At 45.6% G+C, this 25729-nt stretch overlaps 1 protein-coding gene across 6 annotated transcripts in view; it reads right to left on the bottom strand.

Annotated features, from left to right (window-relative positions):
• bmp2k (BMP2 inducible kinase) overlaps positions 1-25729 on the bottom strand; it is a 192648-nt gene that overhangs the window by 22969 nt on the left and 143950 nt on the right. For 3 of the 6 annotated variants that reach the window (XM_072496221.1, XM_072496227.1, XM_072496226.1), the window contains 5 exons: positions 23246-23325; positions 15846-16006; positions 13537-13697; positions 12535-12639; positions 5699-5958 (listed from right to left, as the gene is read on the bottom strand). In XM_072496221.1, coding sequence (XP_072352322.1) covers positions 5699-5958; positions 12535-12639; positions 13537-13697; positions 15846-16006; positions 23246-23325 — 767 coding nt within the window. The remainder of the gene's footprint in view (positions 1-5698; positions 5959-12534; positions 12640-13536; positions 13698-15845; positions 16007-23245; positions 23326-25729) is intronic. The other 3 variants (XM_072496223.1, XM_072496225.1, XM_072496222.1) reach the window with 3 other exon arrangements.

Genomic DNA, 25729 nt, shown 5'->3' with positions numbered 1-25729 from the left:
CGGACTTTGCACATTCTCCCCGTGTCTGCGTGCGTCTCACCCCACAACCCAAAGATATGCAGTGTAGCTGAATTGCCCACGCTAAATTTCCCCTTAATTGGGAAAAAGAATTGTGCGCTCTAAATTTCTTTCTTTCTTTTTTAAAAAAAAATCAGCCATGGTGTTATTAAATGGCAGAGCAGGCTCGAGGAACCAAATGGCTTACTCCTTGTTTGTATGTTAGTCTGTTAACCGACTGGTTGAAATCTTAATATAGTTTGCATAATATATTCGGCACGATGTAACAGAAAGTGTGGTAGCACGTGCAAATTGCTGGATGTTTCCCGACGACCAACCCAGCGAGACCGCCAACGGTATCTAGTGCCAATGAGAGCTGGTAATGATGCCCCACGGGCTTCACATTAGCAATGACTGTCCTGCCAGCTGATCCGCCCGGACCATGCGTGGCAGCTCCCCGCTAATGAAGGGGAGTAACACTTAAACTGATCCTGCAGCCGGCAGGTCTCCGCTAATGAGGGAGAGCAGCTCTTAAGCCAATACCGCAGAGCAAACCCCAGATAGAATGCAGCCAAGCCACCGCACAGATGAGCCTGGCCTGCGCTGCAGAGGTGAGCATCGATTGGCCCCCCCCACCCAGATGACCTGTCACATGTGTATTGTTTATGCCAGACATTATGATCCTTCCCTCTCACTGATCACATGTCCATTCTCCCAGGACCCGATGGGCACAATCTGGGAGGAGCCTCCCTACAGGGAGACGATGGCCGTCCCAAACTCTCCCAAGTCTCTCCCCCCATCCCATCTCCTGATGACACGTCACGTCGCAGAATCAGCAAGTGCAACAGGGTGGCACGGCAAGGCAAGTGCCACCACCAAGGCGGCCTTTGCCCTCCAGCCCCAAAGTCAGCCCTCCAGGGGCATCACAGGCCACAGTAAGCAGAAGGCTACCTCCACCTCTGATGTGGATCCTGGGGTCACACCTAGACAAAGCAGCAGAGCACGGAGGGCTAAGCAGTTTGAGGATCACAGGGTAGCACCAGCATCATCGGTAGCTCGCGACAGTTAGGGTCACGATTGTACACCATTAAAACAAGTTACACCCGAGACATGGGAAGCCTCTGTCACGTTATTCCACACTGCGGGCTGGCCTGCAGGGGTGAGAAGACGGACAAAGCCACATCCTATGAAAAGTGGGTGAGGATGAGGGCCTCCCAGGTCATCCGGGCATGCCGGACCCTCGCTGCCACTGCCTGCCCGCCATCCTCAAGCTGCTCCCGCATGCCGTCCTCAGGCTCATCCTCCAGCTTCTCCTGGTCCTTCTCACCCTCCTCAGACGAGGTTGTATCTTCCTCCTCCTTCAGTATGTTTCCCTGCTGCTTTGCCAGGTCGTGGAGAGCATAGCAGACCAACACAAAGCGGGCGACCCTCTGGGGGGTGCACTGCAATACACCATCAGTATAGCGGTAAGGCATCGGAACTGCATTTTCAGCAGTCCGATGCGCCACCTAATGGCAGACCGGGTGGCTGCATGGACAGCGGTCAAGGCATCGGAACTGCATTTTCAGCAGTCCGATGCACCTCCCAATTGCAAACTGGGTGGCCGCATGGACCTTGTTAAATTGGGTACCCGCATTGGTCTCCAGCCTTCCTACTGGTGTCATTTGGCAGGACCTCATCGGGTATCCCTTATCCCCCAAGAGCCAACTGGTCATCCTGGGGTGTCCCTTGAAGGCACTGGGGATCTCAGACTGCCCCACGTTGTAGCTTTGGGCACACCTCCTGGGAAGCGTGCATGATCTTGAGGTGGTGGTCACACACAAGTTGACGTTCAGGAAGTGAAACCCTTTCCTGTTATTGAAGTATGTTCCTGGCTTGCCCAGCGCACACAAGATGACATGCATGTCACCTATTACTCCCTGGACCTGGGACATCCGAGCGATGGCAGAGAATCCTGCTGCCCGGGCATCTTGATGGGTCTGGTCCAGGTCAAAGTTATATAGTCCAATGCCTGGACAAACAGGGCATCCGTTATGTCACGGATGCACTCGTGGGCTGTTGGTTGTGAAATTCTGCATAAGTCCCCCTTTTGAACCTCGGAATGAGCCCAAGACGCAAAGGTTCAGGGCTGCGGTGGCCTCCACAGCCACCAGAAGCGGGTAGGCTCCTCCTCCACGTGGAGCCAAGTCCGCAAGGATATGGCACAGGTGCCGCACTGTCCCCTTGTCGAGGCGGAGCCTCCTGCAGCACGTTGTCCGACATCTCCTCAAACGACCAGTGACGCCTGTACACCTTGGACATTCTCCGGCCTCCCCCTCTGGGTCCCTCCCTGGCCCGAAGACCGGTCGGTTCCTCAGATAGTGGAGCTGGCCCCTGCACATATGCTGCCGCCTTGAGCCTCTGTCGATTTTGCTGCCACTGCCTTCTCCGGCGTCTGGCCTGCCACCACCACCATGAGGGCAGCTGCTGCGGGGTCCACAATATCATCCATCATGTGATATCGGAATTGGAGAGGTGAGAGACTGGCAATCAATCATTGCTTCCACCCCGGGACCCTCATGTTGCGCAAGCCTTTCCACACCCTGATATTCCCTGCCATCTCAGGGTGCCATCCAACAACCCCACCCTGCATATGCACCCCAGCCACAGCAGGTGACCATGGGCACTGGACTCCAGGTAGGAAAATTACTTCGGCCGGGTGCAGGTTCCCTCCCTGATCCACACACCCACCCTCTGGTCGCTGGGGTATCCCCATTGCTGAGGTCCAGCTCTTGGGCGATTGACTGTTGGATGCTGCCTCTGTGGTGTTGATGCCTCCAGTGTTCAGGCAATGTGCCCACGCCTCAGTATCAGATTGGGGCGCTAGGCAATAACACTCGTGTGCGGCACAGTACATCTACCCAAGGAACCCACTTGGGAGCAGTGGAGTGCTCCGAAACTAACACCGTTAGTTCCCTATTAGCAAATGTCTTCAGCTGTGCAGCCAGAGACCACCACGGTCAGCGGGAGTTAAAGTGACCTGCACCATATTATCACGCACAGGACTCTGCCCTAGGGGTGTTCGGTGGCATGGACAGGCAGCAGTTGAAGTTGCCCCTATGGGTACACAGGAAGGGGGGGGGGCGCATGTTGGGCATGTAGGCAATGAGCTCAGCCCAGGGGCAAGCCCCACTGATAGTAGCCAATCCCCCCCCCTCCCCCACGCTCCCCCACCTGCCCAGAGCACTGGGGCTGCTGCCCCTGGGCTGATTGCCTGGTTTAGAAAATAGCTACTCACTTCCCCCGATCCCCACAGCAGCCACTGCGCTGGCTTCCCATTTTTAAATAGGTGGGCACCCCCGTGAGCACTCGCTGGGAAGCCAGTTAGATCACAGGAGACTGTGCGATAACGGACCTTCCCAATAATAAGATGGAGATTGGCCTTAATTGGTGATTATTGGTTTCTTGCCACATCGCGGCAGGATCCGCATCTCGCCTACAGTACTGGTTAGATCGGAAACCGATCGAAGCCCAACACTGTTCCCGATTTCAGCCTCTCCCACGATCTAACCGGTTTGTGCGATTTCCACCCTACATTTTCAAAATGAATGCTAATTTGATTATGAAAAGGGACGAGGAACATAGATTGTGACAGGTTGTTTTGTGTCATCCAGACTAGTAGAACCTGAGGGAAGTAAGTTTAAAATTAATCTGCAAAAGCATCAACTTCAGTGAGTGCGTGTTCAATCCATGGAAAGGCTAACGAGAGAAATAATGTTTTGAAATGCAGTATTGCATAATTTGAGACATGAAATAAAAGGGTCGCAATTTTGAAAGGATCAAGTGACTTTAGAATCAAGGGCCGGAACCTTACAATCCCAATCAAGGCAGACATCTTGGTGGGCATGAAGGCTAAATCTCATGAGAAGGCCCAAAATGAGATTTCCAATTACATAAAACGGAGGAATAGATTGTGCGTTGTATTTCCCACTGCCAAATGTCACAAACTTCATGAGCGTATGTTAGCATCCTTTTATTATGACGCCTATCCACACCGGCATGCAATTAGAACAAATGTGTTTCACAACAGCTTTTAAACAACACATCTAGGGACCTATACTGTGCTCAGGACACAGAAGGGAGTTCACAAAACCTCCATTACTCAGCACCAAGCTTTGCAGGTTGCACTTCCTTTTTTATTTGGGGGGGGGGGGGGGGGGCAGTAATCTCTCAAGTGAGTCTCTACTGTGTTCCCTGCAGTGTGAAGGTGGGGGTGGTTTCAACTGTGCTGCAAGGCAATGGACTCACTAGGGGAAGGGAAAGAGCTGAAGGGCACCGGCTCCATTATGGATGGGGCCAAACAGGATTGTGAGATTGAGGGTGGGGGAGGGGGAGAGGAGGCTGAACAGAAACACATGATTGGTGGGGAGAGGGAACTAGATGGCCACCCAACTGAAATGTTACGTCCAAGACAAGTATAAGGCCATAGCTGAGACAGGTTAGCAGCTGCTCAATTGACATGCAAGGAGTAAGGCAAGTGAAGCAATTATGCCTATTCAAGCAACACTGATCTCTCAAAGTGGCAAAGATTGTTCCTCTAGTTTTCATCTCTCATGCTCAGCCTTCAAATTCACCAGAGTATAATGCAACTGCAGAAATACTGGATAAGTTTGAAGACCCCCTTGGAAATGTGGCCAAGAAACAGTCAGAGGTGAAGGTTCCGGATCCCCTTAATGGCTGTAATGCACACACATTGAACATTCACCTCTTGGCCAGACCAAACTGCGGTTTTGAGTGCTGGTCGCAATGCTTCCAGCACCTCAGCAGAAAATCTAGTCACCTGGCCAAAGTTGTCGGCAGTTGGTCATGTGGTGATGGGTAGGGAATGGTATGAATGTTCATGGGCAGTCCACACTCCATCATTTTGGGGGTCAGGACTCTCCGGTATGCACAAAGAGGTTTCTTATTCGCATATATTTGTGTGCACTTAAAACCTGAACTGTCTCATTTAGACTTCTTCAGCAAAGACCCACAACCCAGGGGCAGCACAGTGGCACAGTGGTTAGCATTGCTGCCTCACAGCGCCGAGGTCCCAGGTTCAATCCCAGCTCTGGGTCACTGTCCGTGTGGAGTTTGCACATTCTCCCCGTGTTTGTGTGGGTTTCGCCCCCACAACCCAAAGATGTGCAGGCTAGGTGGATTGACCATGCTAAATCGCCCCTTAATAGGAAAAAAATGAATTGGGTACTCTAAATTTATTTTAAAAAGACCCACAACCCCCACTTCAATCCCTTATGGAGATAGAACATTTACTGAGGAGTTTCACCCCGACTTTTAATGTCTGGGAAATTGCAATCTTATGAAGTCCATCATGGAAAAGGTTGGTTTCAATCCTTCATTCGGAGGTCAAGCAGGGCTCATACAACCCAATTGTGTCCTTAGACCAAACTCCCACTGGCTGAAGTTGAGGAAAGCAGAACAGGAAGTATGTCGGAATTTGAATTCACCTCACATATTAATAAAAGTTGTGGTACACCACAGCAGTATACAAAACTCAATTCTATTCATTGGAAGACACAACTCAACAGATTTGCCAAGTGAATTTCACATTTACTGCATACAGTTTTTTCATTTTTACAGCAAAATTAGACTGTAATATTCCCAAATTCAAGCACCAATGGTGCTCATCAACTCTTTTCCGTTTTCTTCCTGCAATACTGACCTAACTAATTTATTGGAAGTTTCCATTGTCATTATTCCAACAGGCTGTAACGAGTTAGTGCCAGTGACCACAAAAGCCACACCATACGAGACATCACTCGGGATACAATGGTGACCAGCAGCTTGATGGGATGTTGGGGACATTGGAGATGCAAATGCCTCTGAAGTGGCTTGGCATTCATGTGGAGAGAGCTGAAAGTGTGGATGTTGGGGAACAGCAGCTTGAGATTGTGCAAAAGCATGTTGGTATTGCTCTACCTGCTGGATATAAACAGAAATATTAATACATTTTTGTTAAAGTAACTATAGTCAAAAAAAATGTGCATTAATCGGTGAAATATTTTACCTTATTTGAAACAACAGTTTTACAAAAGTCAAACTAAATAAAAATCACACCTTGAAAATTGTAATAAATCCTAATAAGCTTCAGAAAACAGCTGGGAAAACTGGTGGAAGTTGCAAGGATAAAAAAGTGACGGAGGACTTGGTCAAAGTGGCAGGTTTTGAGAAGAAATGTAACAAGGCTTTCGGAAAGTAATTGCATATTTCAGGAGTGTGAAGTCTGTAAATACTGCCACCCATGATGGAGCATGGCTGGAGACGGGTGCAGCGATTGCGAAGATTTAGAAGTTTTGCAAAGGCCACTTTACCCGTCAAGCTCATCATCCCTGCGATACATGACTTCACTTAGCCTAGTTTTGAACTGCATCCCAAGCTAGAGCAATCAATGTTGTCAAAAGGTTAGCGGAGTCCGAATGTTCCAAGTGGCTCAGTATTATATACTGTTCGACAACACACTTGTTAAGAACCTTACGATATTTTGCTACATTAAAGGCACTATATTGCTGTTGAATTGATACAATGGAATAAAAATTATACGAACCACAAGAACGACAAGAAAAGTTAGAATTTCTTTTCATACAAGAGAAGTTGCTTACATTGATTCAATGCTCCCCTAGAGGGTATGCGGTTATAGTCAGATTTTTACAGCACAGAGTGGCCCTTCGGTCCATCGTGTCAGCGCCAGCTCTCAAGCACCTATCTATCCTAATTCCAATTTCCAGCACTTGGTCCATAACCATGTGTGCTATGACGTTTCAAGTGCTCATCTAAATGCTTCTTAAATGTTGAGGGTTCCTGCCCCTACCACCATTCAGGTAGTGAGTTCCTCAAATCCCGTCTAAATCTCCTCCCCTTAGTTTGAATGTATGTCTCCTGGTTATTATTGCTGCTGATGCCCTCAGAATGCAATCAATTAGAAATCATGGAACCAACAAGAATTTAGTTTTGCTGGAAAAACCTTTGAAACAAATTACACCTTATAACAGATATAAATGGTGTACCGTGTTCATTACTACAAAATGACCTTCATGCCCTTTGAAAGACGTCAATTTTTTCAAATTTGAAAATTTAAATACATGTTTTAGAAGTTTATTCTACCTTAAACCGTGTGTGTACATCCCAATCATTTATTTCACCAACTGCAAAATTTAAAAATTTAAAAATAAAGATGTCCAGTGGTTATTTTCTGTTTTGCATCTCCAGGTGTCTGCCAATGCTGTTACCATCATGCAGGACAAGCAGCCAGTAATATTGAAGTATTCCCATAGACTGCTTAGCTGTTTAAAAAAGGAGGTAGGCAGAAAGCGGGTAATTATAGGCCAGTGAGCTTAACTTCGGTAGTAGGGAAGATGCTGGAATCTATCATCAAGGAAGAAATAGCGAGGCATCTGGATGGAAATTGTCCCATTGGACAGACGCAGCATGGGTTCATAAAGGGCAGGTCGTGCCTAACTAATTTAGTGGAATGTTTTGAGGACATTAACAGTGCGGTAGATAACGGGGAGCCAATGGATGTGGTATATCTGGATTTCCAGAAAGCCTTTGACAAGGTGCCACACAGAAGGTTGCTACATAAGATAAAAATGCATGGCATTAAGGAGAAAGTAGTAGCATGGATAGAGGATTGGTTAATTAATAGAAAGCAAAGAGTGGGGATTAATGGGTGTTTCTCTGGTTGGCAATCAGTAGCTAGTGGTGTCCCTCAGGGATCAGTGTTGGGCCCACAACTGTTCACAATTTACATAGATGATTTGGAGTTGGGGACCAAGGGCAATGTGTCCAAGTTTGCAGACGACACGAAGATAAGTGGTAAAGCAAAAAGTGCAGAGGATACTGGAAGTCTGCAGAGGGATTTGGATAGGCTAAGTGAATGGGCTAGGGTCTGGCAGATGGAATACAATGTTGACAAATGTGAGGTTATCCATTTTGGTAGGAATAACAGCAAAAGGGATTATTATTTAAATGATAAAATATTAAAACATGCTGCTGTGCAGAGAGACCTGGGTGTGCTAGTGCATGAGTCGCAAAAAGTTGGTTTTCAGGTGCAACAGGTGATTAAGAAGGCAAATGGAATTTTGTCCTTCATTGCTAGAGGGATGGAGTTTAAGACTAGGGAGGTTCTGCTGCAATTGTATAAGGTGTTAGTGAGGCCACACCTGGAGTATTGTGTTCAGTTTTGGTCTCCTTACTTGAGAAAGGACGTACTGGCACTGGAGGGTGTGCAAAGGAGATTCACTAGGTTAATCCCAGAGCTGAAGGGGTTGGATTACGAGGAGAGGTTGAGTAGACTGGGACTGTACTCGTTGGAATTTAGAAGGATGAGGGGGGATCTTATATAAACATATAAGATTATGAAGGGAATAGATAGGATAGATGCGGGCAGGTTGTTTCCACTGGCGGGTGAAAGCAGAACTAGGGGGCATAGCCTCAAAATAAGGGGAAGTAGATTTAGGACTGAGTTTAGGAGGAACTTCTTCACCCAAAGAGTTGTGAATCTATGGAATTCCTTGCCCAGTGAAGCAGTAGAGGCTCATTCATTAAATGTTTTTAAGATAAAGATAGTTAGTTTTTTGAAGAATAAAGGGATTAAGGGTTATGGTGTTCGGGCCGGAAAGTGGAGCTGAGTCCACAAAAGATCAGCCATGATCTCATTGAATGGTGGAGCAGGCTCGAGGGGCCAGATGGCCTACTCCTGCTCCTAGTTCTTATGTTCTTATGTTAGCGTCAAATTCAAACTGATGTCAGGAAAGGGGAAGTCCGCACTACAAAGATCACTAGATCCTATTGGGCAGTTTTCTTAAAGATCAGCAGTGGGCCCTGTTGCTTTGCTGCTGGTAAAAGGGATTTGGATAAATAGTGAAAAGAAAATATATAATGATGTATAGGGAAAAAGCAAATTGGTCAGTTTTTCAGATTGGATTGGATTTGTTTATTGTCACGTGTACCAAGGTAGTGAAAAGTATTTTTCTGCGAGCAGCTCAACAGATTATTAAGTACATGAAAAGAAAAGGAAATACATAATAGGGCAACACAAGGTACACAATGTAACTACATAACACCGGCATCGGGTGAAGCATCCAGGGGTCTTTGTTAATGAGGTCTTTGATTATGCTGCCCGCTTTCCCCAGGCAGCGGGAGGTGTAAATCGAGTCAATGGATGGAGGCAGGTCCATGTGATGGACTGGGTTGCGTTCACGACTCTCTGAAGTTTCTTGCGGTCTTGGGCCGAGCAGTTGCCATACCAGGCTGTGATGCAGCCAGAGATGATGCTTTCTATGGTGCATCTGTAAAAGTTGGCAAGAGTTAATGTGGACATGCAAATTTCCTAGTTTCCTTAAGAAGTCTAGGTGATGTTGTGTTTTCTTGGTGGTAGCGTCGACGTGGGTGGGCCAGGACAGATTTTTCGAGATCAGTACCCCATGGAATTAGAAACTGCTAACCATCTCCACCTCGGCCCCGTTGATGCTGACAGGGGTGTGTACAGTATTTTGCTTTCTGAAGTCAATGACCAGCTCTTTCGTTTTGCTGGCATTGAGGGATAGATTGTTGTTGCTGCACCACTCCACTAGGTTCTCAATCTCCCTCTCGTATTCTGATTTATCGTTATTCGAGATCCGACCCACTATGGTCGTATCATCAGCAAACTTGTAGATGGAGTTGGAACCAAATTTTGCCACGCAGTCGTGTGTGTACAGGGAGTGGAGCAAGGGGCTAAGTACGCAGCCCTCCAGGGCCCCGGTGTTGAGGACTATTGTGGAGGAGGTGTTGTTGTTTATTCTTACTGATTGTGGTCTGTGGGTTAGAAGGTCGAGGATCCAATTGCAGAGTGAGGAGCAAAGTCCTAGGTTTTGGAGCTTTGAAAAGAGCTTGGCTGGGATTATGGTGTTGAAGGCGGAGCTATAGTCAATAAATACGAGTCTGATGTAGGAGTCCTTGTTGTCAAGATGCTCTAGGGATGAGTGTAGGGACAGGGAGGTAGTGTCTGCTGTGGGCCGGTTGTGGCGGTATGCGAATTGCCGTGGATCAAGCCTTTCTGGGAATATGAAGGTGATGCGCTTCATGACCAAGCTCTCAGAGCACTTCATTATGACTGAAGTCAGGGCCACCGGACGGTAGTCATTGAGGCATGTTGCCTGGTTTTCTTTGGTACCGGTATGATGGTGGTCTTCATGAAGCAGGTGGGGACCTCAGAACGCAGTAGGGACAGGTTAAAGATGTCTGCGAACACATTTGCCAGCTGGTCCGCGCAAGCTCTGAGTGTACGACCAGGGATCCTGTCCGGACCTGTTGCCTTCCGAGGGTTCACTTTCAGGAAAGCCAATCTGACTTTGGAAGCTGTAATGGTGGGTATGGATGTGTTATGGGCTGCTGGGGCACTCAACAGCGGATCATTGGTTTCCTGCTCAAACCAAGCATAGAATGAATTGAGTTCATCGGGGAGGGGTGTGTGCTGCTGGAGATACTGCTTGGCTTCGCTTTGTAGCCCGTTATGTTGTTTAGGCTTTGCCACAACCGCCGAGAGTCTGTAATGCTAGTCAGTAGCTTGGTCGGATATTCTCTCTTGGCATCTCGGATGGCTTTGCGGAGGTCGTACCTGGATTTCTTGGATAGGTCAGGGTCACCTGACTTGAATGCCTCAGGCCTGTCTTTCAGTAGGGAGTCAATCTCACAATTGAGCCATGGTTTCTGGTTGGGGAACGTACGTACTGCTTTCTTTGGCACACAGTCGTCCACACATTTGCTGAAGTCTGTGATGGTGATGGCATACTCATTTAAGTTGGTCGCTGAGTTCTTAAATATGGACCAGTCCACTGTCTCCAAGCAGTCACGTAGGAGCTCTTCCATTTCCATGGACCAGCACTGCACAACCTTCTTACCTGGATTCTCCCGCTTGAGTTTCTGCTTGTATACTGGAAGAAGAAGCACTGTCTATGGTCTGATTTCCCAAAATGCGGTAAGGGTATGGAATGGTAGGTGCCCTTGGTTTTTGATTAGCAATGGTTAGAGTGTTGTTGCTTCTGGTGGGACAGGAGATGTGCTGGTGGAATTTTGGCAGTACTTTCAAGGTTGGCCTTGTTTTTGTTTTTTTAAATTTAGAGTACCCAATTCATTTTTCCAATTAAGGGGCAATTTAGCGTGTTCAATCCACCTACCTTGCACATCTTTGGGTTGTGGGGGCGAAACCCACGCAAACACGGGGAGAATGTGCAAACTCCACACGGACAGTGACCCAGAGCCAGGATCGAACCTGGGACCTCGGCGCCGTGAGACTGCAGTGCTACCACTGCGCCACCGTGCTGCCCTGAGGTTGGCTTTGTTGATGTCCCCGGCCATGATGAACAAGGCCTCCGGGTGTTCTGTTTCGGAGTTGTTTATAACTGTGTACAGTTCGTTCAGCACATTCTTCACTTCCGCCTGGGGTGGGATGTAGACTGCTGTGATAATGGCTGAAGTGAACTCACTAGATTTGAGTGTGGAATTAGGGACGATACATCAGAAATTATAGGATGAGATGAAGGGATACTTAAGTGGGTAGAATGGCAGATGAAATTTAATACAGACAAGTGCAAAGTCGTAGATAAAAGGTTAAGGATTCCCACCTCTACCACCTTTTCCAGCAGTGAGCTCCAGATTCTCACTGTCCTCTGGGTGAAAATGTTTTTCCCTCAAATGCCTGCCATTCACGGTAAATTTATACCTCCTAGTTATTATAACGGCACTGCTGGCTCAGCAGCGGACTTGGTTGACTATCTGTGTGGAGTTTGCATGTTCTCCCAGTGCCTGGGTGGGTTTCCTCTGGGTTCTCCGGTTTTCTCCCAGTCCAAATATGTGCAGGTTCGGGGGATTTGCCATGACCAGCTGCCCCTTATTTTCCAAAGATGTGTAGGTTAGGTGGGGTTACAGGGATGAGGTGTGGAATTGGGCTTAGGCAGGATGCTCTGTCAGAGGGTTGGTGCTCGATGAGCTGAATGCCTTCCTTCTGCACTGCAGAGAATATATTAAAAAAGGTACGAGAAGCACTGAAATAATTAAGGATGAAGTTGAAAGGGAGATATAGGAGTTGTAAAAGAAATGATGCTTAATATGACCAAATAATGCAGAACTACAACCAATAAAGAAAATAGAATGAAAATAGGAAATGCTGGAAATACTCTGTTCAGGTAGCATCTGTGGTAAAATACAAAAAGTTGATGTTTCAGATCGATGAGCTCTTATCAAAGGTCATCAACCTGAAACATTAACTCTTTTTCCCACTTCACAGATGCTCTCCGGCCTGAGTCTTCCACTACTTTTGTTTGTATTTCAGATTTCTAGCATGTTTGTATTAAAGCCAATAGATTGTTGACTTATAAAACTAAAGCAATAGAATATTCTTCTGATATATTGCAGCTCTGTATCAGTTACTCAGGGTAATTTAACTTATCCAGTTGGAATAGTACCTGCATCTCTTGCCTCCCCACATACAGCCCTGACAAGAAAAAAATGGTATCTTACCACAGCAGAGTACTGAGGCGTTTGTTGCTGCTGATAATACCCTGGCTGTATCATTAATTGTTGCTGTTGTAATTGTTGAGCTGATGGCTGCAAAGCCTGTGGATACTGTCAAAGGTTTGAAAATAATTTATGTATAGAACTACAAGAGTCACTGCTTTTTACTGAAACCATAAATACAACAATAGACTCAGAAGCTTAAGTAAATATTATAAATCATGCTTAATGTAAGGCACAAAAAGTTGTCATACTCATCAGAAAATAAAAGCACACACATTTATGACCATATATACTATGCCTTAAGATCCCTCTGAAGCAGAAATTAAAAATATTTCACTAGGGAGATGTTCACCAGCAGAGAAAATCAATATGCCCTTGAATTCATATGAATAATATAATTAAACCTGGATAGCAATATCCAACTACTCATGCTTGAAGAAAGAAAGCTATCATCATGATATCAAAGTCTGATATGTTATTCATGGACTCCCCATGATCATAAAATTAACAGGTTTCTCTAAAGTTAAACGTTAAAAGAAAAAACCTGCACGTTTACAAAGTAAACTGAAAGTTGTTACTTTTGTAGAACATTTCTAATTGCTTAGTAATTAACAGAAATAATTGCAGGCCGCAGCACAATATAAGAGATAAACATATGTGGCACAATAAAACAATGGGACACACATTCAGTTTATTTCCTCAGTACTTTCAGAATAAAACACCTTCCCACTGTTCCTGGATGCAACCGTTTACTTGCAAGTAAGAAAATTTTTGAATGGAGTGAACCATCCAAAAAAATATAGAAGTTAGCAGGAAAATGCTTATTCAGCATGTAGAAATTTAACCTTTTCAGCATCAACTGTTACTTTCAAGATTGCACGAGTTAGATTGTTTGCTGTTTCCCAGTGTCCTGCAGTGGGAGTGTGTGATGTGGCCTGGAAATTACCTCTGTGAATTCAAATTAGATCATTTAGAAAGTGATATATTTAAATCCTTGATGACCACTACCTCATGTGCCTGATTATTAAGTATTTGTTGCTGTTGCAACTGCTGAAGTTGATGATGCTTCAAGTCTCCCTGTTGTATCTGCTGCAGGACTCTGTGCTGCTGTTGATTGGTCCCTTGAGTCGTATGAATTAAATGTCCATTTTCAGCTAGTGCAGCAACTGTGAAGGCATACAAATTAATAGTAAGCCAACAAAAAATGAAAGTGATAGATTTAGGTTTTGTCAGAAATGTGGCAAATCATATAAAGAAATAATGGATTTCTACAAATATTTATTGCAAAATGGCTCAATATACTCAGATTTTCAGGGTATTTTCTACAATTTGCATTTGCCAAACTGATGAGAGATTTTACAAATCAACTACAAAACAGTACATTTTGCATTAAGAGCAACTTGTTTTCAGTTAATCCTTTTGTGACTATAGTAGAGTCAGTTATTCAGAAACTAAGTTACAACAGAAAATTCAATACTTTATACATTTATGCAATTGGGCTTCACCATTATCAATAGTTAACATTTAAAGAAGCTATAAAATAATGGGCTTGATTCAACTAACTGGGAACTAGGTCCCATAGCGAGTGCGTTTAGCTGCACATGGCTAGACAACGTGACTCGCGTTGTACAAGGGGCCTCAGCTGTGAACACATGGCAGAGGCCACACATAGCCCTGTTTTGTACACTGGTAGCTCTGCTTGCCGGAACTCCCCGGTGTAGCGAGAGATCAGGACGCCATTTTTAAATGTTTTATTCCCCCAAAGCAATCCCTGAGGTGTACCCGCCCCCCCCAGCCAGAATGCACTATGGGAGGATCCCGTAGGGAGGAACTGACTATTGCCATTTGGGAAAAATATATTGTTCTGCATCAAGGCTAAGATTACGCATGCACGAGAAAGAAGAGCACTGAATTTTGAAAGACTGAAGGGAGCAGACAGTATTAGCTTCTTGAAGTGATAGATAAGTTGATCTCTGGGTTATGTGGGGGAGAAACCTTTCTCTGCCAGAAATATTTTGATTTTGGGAGAGCGGATCACAGTGGATTAAGTTTTGTAAACTCGAGGTTTAGTAAAAACTGGACAAAGTACTGGAAGCTTGCATCACTCATTTGCAGCTCTGAAAACTTTGCCTTTTTTGCCTCCCTGTTTATGAAATTAAATCCTTGGATGTGAAAAGAAACTCCGGTAACAGCAAACCTTGCCCCCAAAGTGCACAGCCATTTCATCATAATCCCATAGCAATTTTGGCAGGAGTCTACTGGAGAGTCAGAGATTAGGCCAGGGAACCAGATAAACCAGCCTGACGAGGAGTCACATGGAACTTGAAACGTGAACTTGGTTTCTCCCTCCACAGATGCTGCCAGACCTGCTGAATTTTTCCATCATTTTCTGTTTTCATTTCAGATAAAGTTAAGTTCTAGCCTTAAATCAGGGGTAAATATTTTGTGACCACCCATCGCAGCCAATAGGGTGAACCAGCCAAAGTCCATTAATTTCATTGGCATGGCTAAATCCTGTCAGTGGGCGCGTTCACGATGACCTGTTGAGATGGGAAGCTCACTCACTGTACATGTGCCCATTTTGTAAGAGGCAGTGTCTCCCCATGTCATGAAGTCCTGCTTTCTCAACCCTCAGTATGATCCAGAATAGGTCAGGTTATATTAGGAGGTACCATAACTGCCTGGGTACAAATGGAGATCAGCTGGAGGCCCAGGAACATGCCAGGATCAAGACTCAAAGGCTTATTACTTTTAAAATGGCCCCTTATAAAAGGGGTTTAAGGGGTAGCTCTCTCCTTTTGACAGTTGAATTTCCCAACTTCGTCAGTGTATAAGGATCTTCAATTGGCCTCTGACAGCCAGTTGCTATTGCAAGACACGTTAAGGAACCTCCCTTGCCTCCAAAAAGCCCATGGTCACCAGCAGAGGTGCTGAGCAGGCACATCTAGAAACTCGGAACGTACTCCCATATGATTTTCAGAGCTGATGTCAATTTACCCTACTAATGGCCGACTTAATTTGCTAAATATCATTAAATTAATAGTCTAATTTACAGATATGCCATATTGCATTCCTAGACACGAGGAGTCACTGGATTTAAACCGCAAGATAAATTTCCTTTGAAAAGAGTCTTTCCTCCAAGAACGTAAATCATACATCCTCACCAGAGCACCAAAATAAAAAAAACATATTATGTGCTGTGGCATTGGATACAAAATGTTCACAAACAAAAAATTCATGTTGCTTCCAATTATGAGTGTCACAAAATTAGTTAAATTTGGAATCTAGATTTCAAAATATGATAAACTAACTACCTGTGTGTCCACGATTTCCACAGCCACTTGAGATTACCCTTTTTACTGGAGTTACTGTGTTCTGAAACGGTAAAACACTTGTGTTTACAGAACTAGTGTTGGCTTTCGGTCTTCTCCTTGGGGCTATTGATGTCTCAGTTGGTCCTACTGCCTCATTTAGCCTGTGGAAATGAACATTGTGGATATAAATAAGGTTTTATTAATCAAAAGTTAAGAACTAAAGACTGTTTTTAAGAAATATTTCTTCACTGTAATGTTTTTTTTTCTTTTTTTATAAATTTAGAGTACCCAATTCATTTTTCCAATTAAGGGGCAATTTAGCATGGCCAATCCACCTAGCCTACACATCTTTGGGTTGTGGGGGCGAAACCCACGCAAACATGGGGAGATGTGCAAACTCCAGACGGACAGTGACCCAGAGCTGGGATCAAACCTGGGACCTTGGCGCCGTGAGGCAGCAGGGCTAACCCACTGCGTCACCGTGCTGCCCTGTAATGTTTTGAAAACCAAGACAATCATAGTTTTCAAAACGGGACTTCCGGTGACAGCGGGCGGGGGGCAGCCGTACACTGGAGGGCTCCCGCTCGGGGATAGAAATTTTGGGGATTTAACACCCGGTCCCAGGGACAACGGAGGCTGAAAAAGCTGCAAGAAGGCACAGGGAGGAGAAAGTCCGCCGGTGAGTGGAAAAGTCAATGCAGGAACTTAAGGAAAGCGGAGGCTGGGGCTCCAGGGGAGGCCGCATTGCTCACAGCAGAAGAAATGACCAAAGCGATGGTTGTGGAACTTGAAAAAAAAAGTTCACAAAGCACATGGGAGCGACGAAGGAGGAGATGGGGGCGGTATTGAAAGTGCTGGTGGAGGAGGCGATTGCCCCGGTGAGGGCGGTGGTATCAAGCGCAGCGGCGGAGGTGCAGGAGCAAGGTGAGACACAGAAGGAAGTAGAAGAGGTATTATCGCAGCACAGTGATCAACTCACCAACAAGAGTCTGCGAGCCAAAATGGAAGACCTGGAAAACAGATCCAGGCGGCAGAATCTGAGGATTGTGGGTCTGCCCGAAGGGGTGGAAGGCCGAGGCCGACGGAGTATTTTGCCACGATGTTGGCGGAGCTATTGGGGGTAGGGGACAATCCCTCTCAATACGAACTGAATCAGGCTCATCGATCGTGGAGGCCTTTACCACAGGCGAGTGAGCCGCCAAGAGTAGTAACTGTGTGTTTCTGTAGGTACAGCGTGAAGGTGAAGGTCCTGTGCTGGGTAAAGCAGAAGCAGGTGGTGCAGTGGGCTGGAGTTCGTGTCTGCATATACCAGGACTTTACGGTGGAGCTGGCGAGCTGCCTTCAGCCGGGTGAAGAAGGCACTGTACATCAGCAAGGTGCAGTGCGGCGTAGCATATCCAGCTAAGTTGAGGGTGATTTACAAATCCAAGGACTTTTATTTTGGGACGGCGGAAGCTGCGAAGGAGTTTGCGAAATCAAAAGGACTGTGGCAGAATTGAGAAATGGGACTGAGAGCGGGTCTTGTACCGATGTAGCCTCATGTAACTTCATTTTTTCACTGTGTGTTGGTGTATGTACTAAATGAGTCGACGGTGTATATTTGGACAAGGGAAGAGTTGGGGCTTTCATTTGCAATGATGGTTCTTTAGGGCTTGGGTATGTATGCTGGGGTTGTGTGCTAAAGGGGATTTCTTGGTTTTCCTGGGACCGGGCAAGGGGGAAGGAGACCTGGGCGGGGGCCTCCATGCTGGCCGGTTTAAGCTGGCCAATGAATGGGAGTGAGGTGGGGGAGGGGCTGCGGTCATCGGAGCCTGGTAGAACAGGTTTCGGTGAGTCTAGCCGGGGTGAAATGTTGGGAGAAGGAACCGAGGTTGGGGGGAGGAGTTTACAAGAGGAAGTGGAGTAGAGTCGTCGGGGGGGGGGGGGGGGGGGGGGGGGCGGACTATATGTGTCAACGGTGACCAGGGGCGATTCCTGATTTGTTTTTCTTTTTTCTTCCTTGGGAGGTTTAGTTTGATGCTTATATTGTCATGCAGGCCGTTGTTTGTGGGGTGGTGGGAGGATGGGATTGTTGTTGTTACGAAGAGGATTGACATTGTATTCGTTACCGTTTACTGTTTGTTGGTGGGGGTAAATTCTGAAGAAAATGCAGAATAAAAATATATATATATTTTTTTAAATCAGTTTTCAAAACAGGTTGAACAAATAACAAATCCTAAACTGATCAGGACTTGCACCTATAATATGCTCGAAAAAGCAACCACTTGCAATAAAGAACACAATTACAAGCTAACTAAGCTAGTACTAAGTTTCTATAAAATGCTTATACTTGTTGGGATCTCTCAAAAGAGACCAAGAATATGTTTTATTTTAAAATCCGAAAACCAGGGGAAGCCACAAAGTTCATGGTTTAAATCACAATAATGTTATTACAGAAAAATCAGAGAACATCAAAGTACTTATAAGTACAATCTGTCTAAAATAGTCAGTTATGTTAAAGATATGAAAATACCTTTGAGTTACTTCCTAACTCAACTTTTCCTTTTTCATCGATTTGACTTACACCCCTTCGGAATTGAAAGAACAAAGAGCAAAGAAAAGTACAGCACAGGAACAGGCCCTTCGGCCCTCCAAGCCTGCGCCGACCATGCTGCCCATCTAAACTAAAATCTTCTACATATCCAGGGTCCCTATCCCTCTATTCCCATCCTATTCATGTACTTGTCAAAATGCCCCTTAAATGTCACTATCATCCCTGCTTCCACCACCTCCTCCGGCAGCGAGTTCCAGGCACCCACTACCCTGTGTGTAAAAAAAAAAAAACTTGCCTCGTACATCTCCTCTAAACATTGCCCCTTGCACCTTAAACCTATGCCCCCTAGTAATTGACCCCTCTACCCTGGGAAAAAGCCTCTGACTATCCACTCTGTCTATGCGGCTCAGAATTTTGTAGACCTCTATCAGGTCGCCCCCTCAACCTTCATCATTCCAGTGAGAACAAACAGAGTTTATTCAACCTGCAGGAATGGTGTAGGAGGGAGGGCTTCAGGTATTTGGATAATTGGAGCGCATTCTGGGGAAGGTGGGACCTGTACAAGCAGGACGGGCTGCATCCGAACCAGAGGTGCACCAATATCATGGGAGGGAGGTTTTCTAGTACTCTTCGGGAGGGTTGAAACTAATTTGGCAGGGGAATGGGAACCGGACTTGTAGTCCGGCAACTAAGGTAGCCGATGTTCAGGACGTCAAAGCGTGTAGTGAGGATGTGGGGAAGGTAACACTGACAAAAGAGAGTACTTGCAGGCACGGAAATGGGTTGAAGTGTGTATACTTCAACGCAAGAAGCATCAGGAATAAGGTGGGTGGACTTAAGGCACGGATCGGTACTTGGGACTACGATGTGGTGGTCATCACTGAAACCTTGATAGAAGAGGGGCAGAAATGGTTGTTGGAGGTTCCTGGTTATAGATGTTTCAATAAGATTAGGGAGGGTGGTAAAAGAGGTGGGCGGGTTGCATTGTTAATTAGAGATAGTATAACAGCTGCAGAAAGGCAGTTCGAGGAGGATCTGCCTACTGAGGTAGTATGGGTTGAAGTCAGAAATAGGAAAGCAGTCACCTTGTTGGGGATTTTCTATCGGCCCCCCAATAGCAGCAGACATGTGGAGGAACAGATTGGGAAATAGATTTTGGAAAGGTGCCGAAGTCACAGGGTAGTAGTCATGGGTGACTTCAACTTCCCAAATATTGAGTGGAAACTCTTCAGATCAAATAATTTGGATGGGGTGGTGTTTGTGCAGTGTGTCCAGGAAGCTTTCTAACACAGTATGTAGATTGTCCAACCAGAGGGGAGGCCATATTGGATTTGGTACTTGGTAATGAACCAGGGCAAGTGATAGATTTGTTAGTGGGGGAGCATTTTGGAGATAGAGACCACAATTCTGTGACTTTCACTTGAGTAATGAAGAGGGATAGGTGCGTGCAACAGGGCAAGGTTTACAATTGGGAAAGGGTAAATACGATGTTGTCAGACAAGAACTGAAGGGCATAAGTTGGGAACATAGGCTGTCAGGGAAGGACACAATTGAAATGTGGAACTTGTTCAAAGAACAGATACTACATGTCCTTGATATGTATGTCCCTGTCAGGCAGGGAAGAGATGGTCGAGTGAGGGTACCATGGTTGACAAGAGAGGTTGAATGTCTTGTTAAGAGGAAGAAGGATACTTATATAAGGCTGAGGAAACAAGGTTCAGACAGGGCGCTGGAGGGATACAAGATAGCCAGGAGGGAACTGAAGAAAGGGATTAGGAGAGCTAAGAGAGGGCATGAAAAATCTTCGGCAGGTAGAATCAAGGAAAACCCCAAGGCCTTTTACAAATGTGAGAAATATGAGAATGACTAGATTGAGGGTGGGTCCGATCAAGGACAGTAGCGAGAGATTGTGTATTGAGTCTGAAGAGATAGGAGGGGTCTTGAACGAGTACTTTTCTTCAGTATTTATGAATGAGAGGGGCCATATTGTTGGAGGGGACAGTGTTAAACAGACTGGTAAGCTCGAGGAGATACTAGTTAGGAAGGAAGATGTGTGGACATTTTGAAAATCTTAAGGATAGACAAGTCCCCCGGGCCTGACGGGATATATCCAAGGATTCTATGGGAAGCAAGAGATGAAATTGCAGAGCCATTGGCAATGATCTTTTCATCCTCACTGCCAACAGGGGTGATACCATGCGACTGGAGAGTGGCGAATGTCGTGCCCCTGTTCAAAAAAGGTAATAGGGATAACCCTGGGAATTACAGGCCAGTTAGTCTTACTTCGGTGGTAGGCAAAGTAATGGAAATGGCACTGAGGGACAGGATTTCTGAGCATCTGGAAAGACACTGCTTGATTAGGGATAGTCAGCACGGATTTGTGAGGGGTAGGTCTTACCTCAAGTCTTATTGAATTCTTTGAGGAGGTGACCAAGCACGTGGATGAAGGTAAAGCAGTGGATGTAGTGTACATGGATTTTACGAAGGCATTTGATAAGGTTCCCCATGGTAGGCTTATGCAGTAAGTAAGGAGGCATGGGATAGTGGGAAATTTGGCCAGTTGGATAACGAACTGGCTAACCGATAGAAGTCAGAGAGTGGTGGTGGATGGCAAATATTCAGCCTGGAGCCCAGTTACCCGTGGCGTACCGCAGGGATCAGTTCTGGGTCCTCTGCTGTTTGTGATTTTCATTAATGACTTGGATGAGGGAGTTGAAGGGTGGGTCAATAAATTTGCAGACGATACGAAGATTGGTGGAGTTGTGGATAGTGAGGAGGGCTGTTGTCGGCTGCAAAGAGTCATAGATAGGATGCAGAGCTGGGCTGAGAAGTGGCAGATGGAGTTTAATCCGGAAACATGTGAGGTTGTCCATTTTGGAAGGACAAATGTGAATGCGGAATACAGGGTTAATGGTAGGGTTCTTGGCAATGTGGAGGAGCAGACAGATCTTGGGGTCTATGTTCATAGATCTTTGAAAGTTGCCACTCAAGTGGATAGAGCTGTAGGCCTATGGTGTGCTAGCGTTCATTAGCAGAGGGATTGAATTTAAGAACCGTGAGGTGATGGTGCAGCTGTACAAAACCTTGGTAAGGCCACATTTGGAGTACTGTGTGCAGTTCTGGTCGCCTCATTCTAGGAAGGATGTGGAAGCTTTGGAAAATGTACAAAGGAGATTTACCAGGATGTTGCCTGGAATGGAGAGTAGGTCTTACGAGGAAGGGTTGAGGGTGCTAGGCCTTTTCTCATTAGAACGGAGAAGGATGAGGGGCGACTTGATAGAGGTTTATAAGATGATCAGGGGAATAGATAGAGTAGACAGTCAGAGTCTTTTTCCCCTGGGTGGAACAAACCATTACAAGGGGACATAAATTTAAGGTGAATGGTGGAAGATATAGGGGGGATGTCAGAGGTAGGTTCTTTACCCAGAGAGTAGTGGGGACATGGAATGCACTGCCCGTGGAAGTAGTTGAGTCGGAAACCTTAGGGACCTTCAAACGGCTACTGGATAGGTACAAGGATTACGGTAGAATAATGGGGTGTAGATTAATTTGTTCTTAATCTAGGACAAAAGTTCGGCACAACATTGTGGGCCAAAGGGCCTGTTCGGTGCTGTATTTTTCTATGTTCTATCCTCATAGCTAATGCCCTCCATACCAGGCAACATCCTGGTAAATCTCTACGGCCCCCTCTCTAAAGCCTCCACATCCATCTGGTAGTGTGGCGACGAGAATTGAACACTATACTTCAAGTGTGGCCTAAATAAGGTTTTATACAGTTGCAATATGACTTGCCAATTTTTATACTCAATGCCCTGGCTAATGAAGGCAAGCATGCCATATGCCTTCTTGACTACATTCTCCACCTGTGAGGATTAATTACTTGGCCTGATGACTGCTTCAAAGATACACAATGTTCAGAAATTTTGGACTTTCCACTTATTTGTGGCAAAGTTTAAATCTCGTCCAACCATCCTATGGTTGTAGACTCCCCAATTCAACAACCTCACGCTGAGCAATATTGTGGTGGGAAAAGGGGGCCGGGTGGGAAAAGGGGGCCGGGTGGGAAAAGGGGGCGGGGACATAGTGAAGTTCAGTCTGGGGGAGGTGTTTGCCCTGCGATTGGCAAAGGGCAGACACTGAAGAGCGACCCACCCACCTTAACCACTTGAAATTAACAATCAAGCTTCTGGGTCCAACCCTGATATCCATGACAGACAAATGAATTCCAGGATAGGCAGGCAGGGTCCCCTCCCCCACACAGCTCCCGCGTGAAACAAGCCCGCCAGAGCAAGTTAAATTCATCCCAACATCTTAAGCATAGCTACCGTTTCTAGCATTCTAGTCTTGTATCCAAACACACACACTCACTCTTTTCAGCTTGGATACCCCTTGAATTTCACTTTACTGTTAGGAGTCCTTCAGTTAAACACAAAAATCATAGCCAGCACACAGCACTTCAAATGTACTCTGATGAAAAGAGATGTTTGTGGTTCTGCAGCAAGATTATCTAAATACCAATAAAATAACTTGAAACTGAACCGCATCTACAATCTCACCATTTTGAACTTTTGACAGCTTTTCTATTATTGATCTCCAAACAACGTTCACAATTATTTAGTACAAGCCAACCCCCCACCACTGCATTATCATAAAAGGATTGCATTACAATACAAGCTTCATATTTTCAAACTGTAAAGATGGACAAAAGTTATATACAATCAGGACATCATGACTATCATCTGTAGTGCAAGTAAGAGATTTAATGTATCCACGTTGCCATATCTTATCTGAAATGTGGATCTGATTAAGCTGTTAGAAATGCTGATGAGATCAAGACCTTTTTGGTTGTTGGGTATACCTAAATTACCTTGCTTTTGTTTGACTCTTCTTGGCAGCTGCCTCACTGGCGGTCATGGGTTCAGGAAGTACTGTTGGTATAGGAACATTCTACAAGAGAATTGCAGAACACAATTTTTAAATAATGAAAATTTTGTTACAAGTCAAAGTACTTTTGAGCAGTGACAGGTAATGTGGCATTCTGTCTGCGATATTGTAAATCAGGAGTGAAAACACATGGGAGGTTGGAGGTGCCTATTGCTACGAGTAAGGAATTTATTGAGGTAGAAAACAGAATGGAGATCATGTATATTTATTCTATTAGTAGGATGTGGCTCATGGTATCACCCAAGGACCTGCATGGGCATCTCAGCTTTTTACTATATTTACTAACAACTGAAATGAAGAACCGATATCCAAGTTTGTTGATGACACCAAGTTAGGTGGCAGAGTATTTTGTGTAGATGAGGGAAGGACGTTGCAATTGATACATTAAATAAGTCAGTTTTGTAGCAAATGGAGTTTGGTATTTATGTGGGGGGGGGGGGGGGGGGGGAGAGAAGGGGGGAAAGAGGAGAAGGGAGGAGTGTGGAGGCATCCATTTCGGCCCCAAGAAAGGTAGGTCAGAATAGCTTCTAAATGGCGAGAGGCCAGGAAAAGTGCAGGAGCAGAGATTGAAGAAAGTATAAAAAAGTTAAACGGTTAATGGAATGGTATCCTTTATCATGAGGAGGATGTAATATAAAAGGGACGGAGGTTATTACTACCGTTATATAAAACTTGGCCACGCCACATCCAGTGCACTACATTTAGTTCTGGGCTCCACACCTCAAAGAATAGGCAGGCCTTAGGGAGAGTGCAATGCAGATTCACCGGAATAACATAGGAGCTAAAAGGAATAAATTATAAGGGGGTTCAGGGGTAATGGCAGAGAATAATTCTTCACACACAATTGGTGAAAATTTGTCTCTCCTTTACACACATTCCCACACCCAAAAAGCCCCTTCAATTTCAAAACGGAGATTGGTAAATGTTTGCTCAGAAGGTTGTGATGGGATATCAAATCAAGGTGAATAAATGAGTTACGATACCGAGCAGCCATGATCTTAGGGCATGGCAGAATAGGCTTTCAGGATTGAATCCTGTTTTTAAGCTTCCAAATATCGAAGCTTTGGTCCTTGATGCACCCTGAAAAAGTTTGAGGGTAAGCCTTTCTGGGTCCCAATGCCAGTGCTGAACAGAAGTTGTTCTGGGCATCCCTGGTGTAAATCCACCACTTGGGAAGGTCAAGTGTTGGCAGAAAGTTTGAATTTCTGAAGTAGCTGCAGCTCCTTCAAGCCTTCAGTTGCATGTCACAATTCCAACATTGGAGCTTTCTAATGCAGATCAGCAGCATGAAGCCATTCTGAAGAGTGAGAAGGTGGTAAAGAAAATCAAAAATGCAATTTATCTTCCCGTCTCGGAGTTGACCTTGGGATCCTCAATATGAGGGGCACAAGGCAGGCTGCAGCACCATGTTTCACTGAGTGCCACTGTGCTGAGGCATCCAGTCATTATGGAGGCAGGAGGCCATGAATACTCTCTCCTATCTTATTAACTCAGCTACAATTATCCTGTCAGCTGCAGATACAAGTATACTTCTCTCTTTTTGAAAAGCCTCTAGCACAGTTAACAGTAGAAAATATTGGCATCTGGGTGTAGAGATCAGTTGGGTTAAGCATACACCGAGGATTCCTTTCCACGGATTGCCACCTTGACGTGGTGGAGAGGCTTGAACATTCCATCGGTCCAGAGAACACTGCCGTTGGGAGTCTTAAACTCCTGGCAGGGTCACCCTTGATCGTAAGGGCGGAAGGGAGAAACCAGACAAAGTGCATTCCAAAACACATACTCAGCAACGTATCAAGCAAAAGATACTCACATGGTATTAACAGCTAACATGGCAGATAAGGGCTGCAATAGGGAGAACTCCAGTCGTCAAGGTTCCCTTGCCACCGAAACTGGACCTACTCTCTTGTCAACAACTATGTGTCTGCTGCTGTACAATGGCATACCCACCTTAAAACCCATTCCAGGTGACTACCGAGGAAACCAACACATCCTGCACACAGACAAGTCTTGCAGTGATCAGCAAGAGGTCTCAGGGACAGGACCGTGAGGTCTGGAAGTCCCATGTTTCAGACCTGCATGGAGGCGATGGAGTTTGATTCAGTCGTCACGCTCTTGGAACAGGAACAGGAGAGGATTTCGGCAGCTTTCTTCGTGTGAGCAGCCCTCTTCAGGATCCGTTATGCTCACCCCACACAGTGAAAGGGCTAGACAAATAGTCTGTTCACTCCCCAACCTGGCTGGAAACTGCATCAAGCAGCACAGTGAAAGGGCTAGACAAATAGTCTGTTCACTCCCCAACCTGGCTGGAAACTGCATCAAGCAGGCACATCTACCTACGGTCAGAATATTATGTTAAACTGAATTTCAGAATGGATAATGAACAAAGCTATCAACCAGAACGGAG

Source organism: Scyliorhinus torazame, chromosome 3 (genome assembly GCF_047496885.1).
Source record: "Scyliorhinus torazame isolate Kashiwa2021f chromosome 3, sScyTor2.1, whole genome shotgun sequence".
Lineage (NCBI taxonomy): Eukaryota > Metazoa > Chordata > Chondrichthyes > Carcharhiniformes > Scyliorhinidae > Scyliorhinus > Scyliorhinus torazame.
The sequence above is the reverse complement of the archived record's forward strand: the minus strand, read 5'-3'. Positions and strand labels throughout refer to the sequence as shown.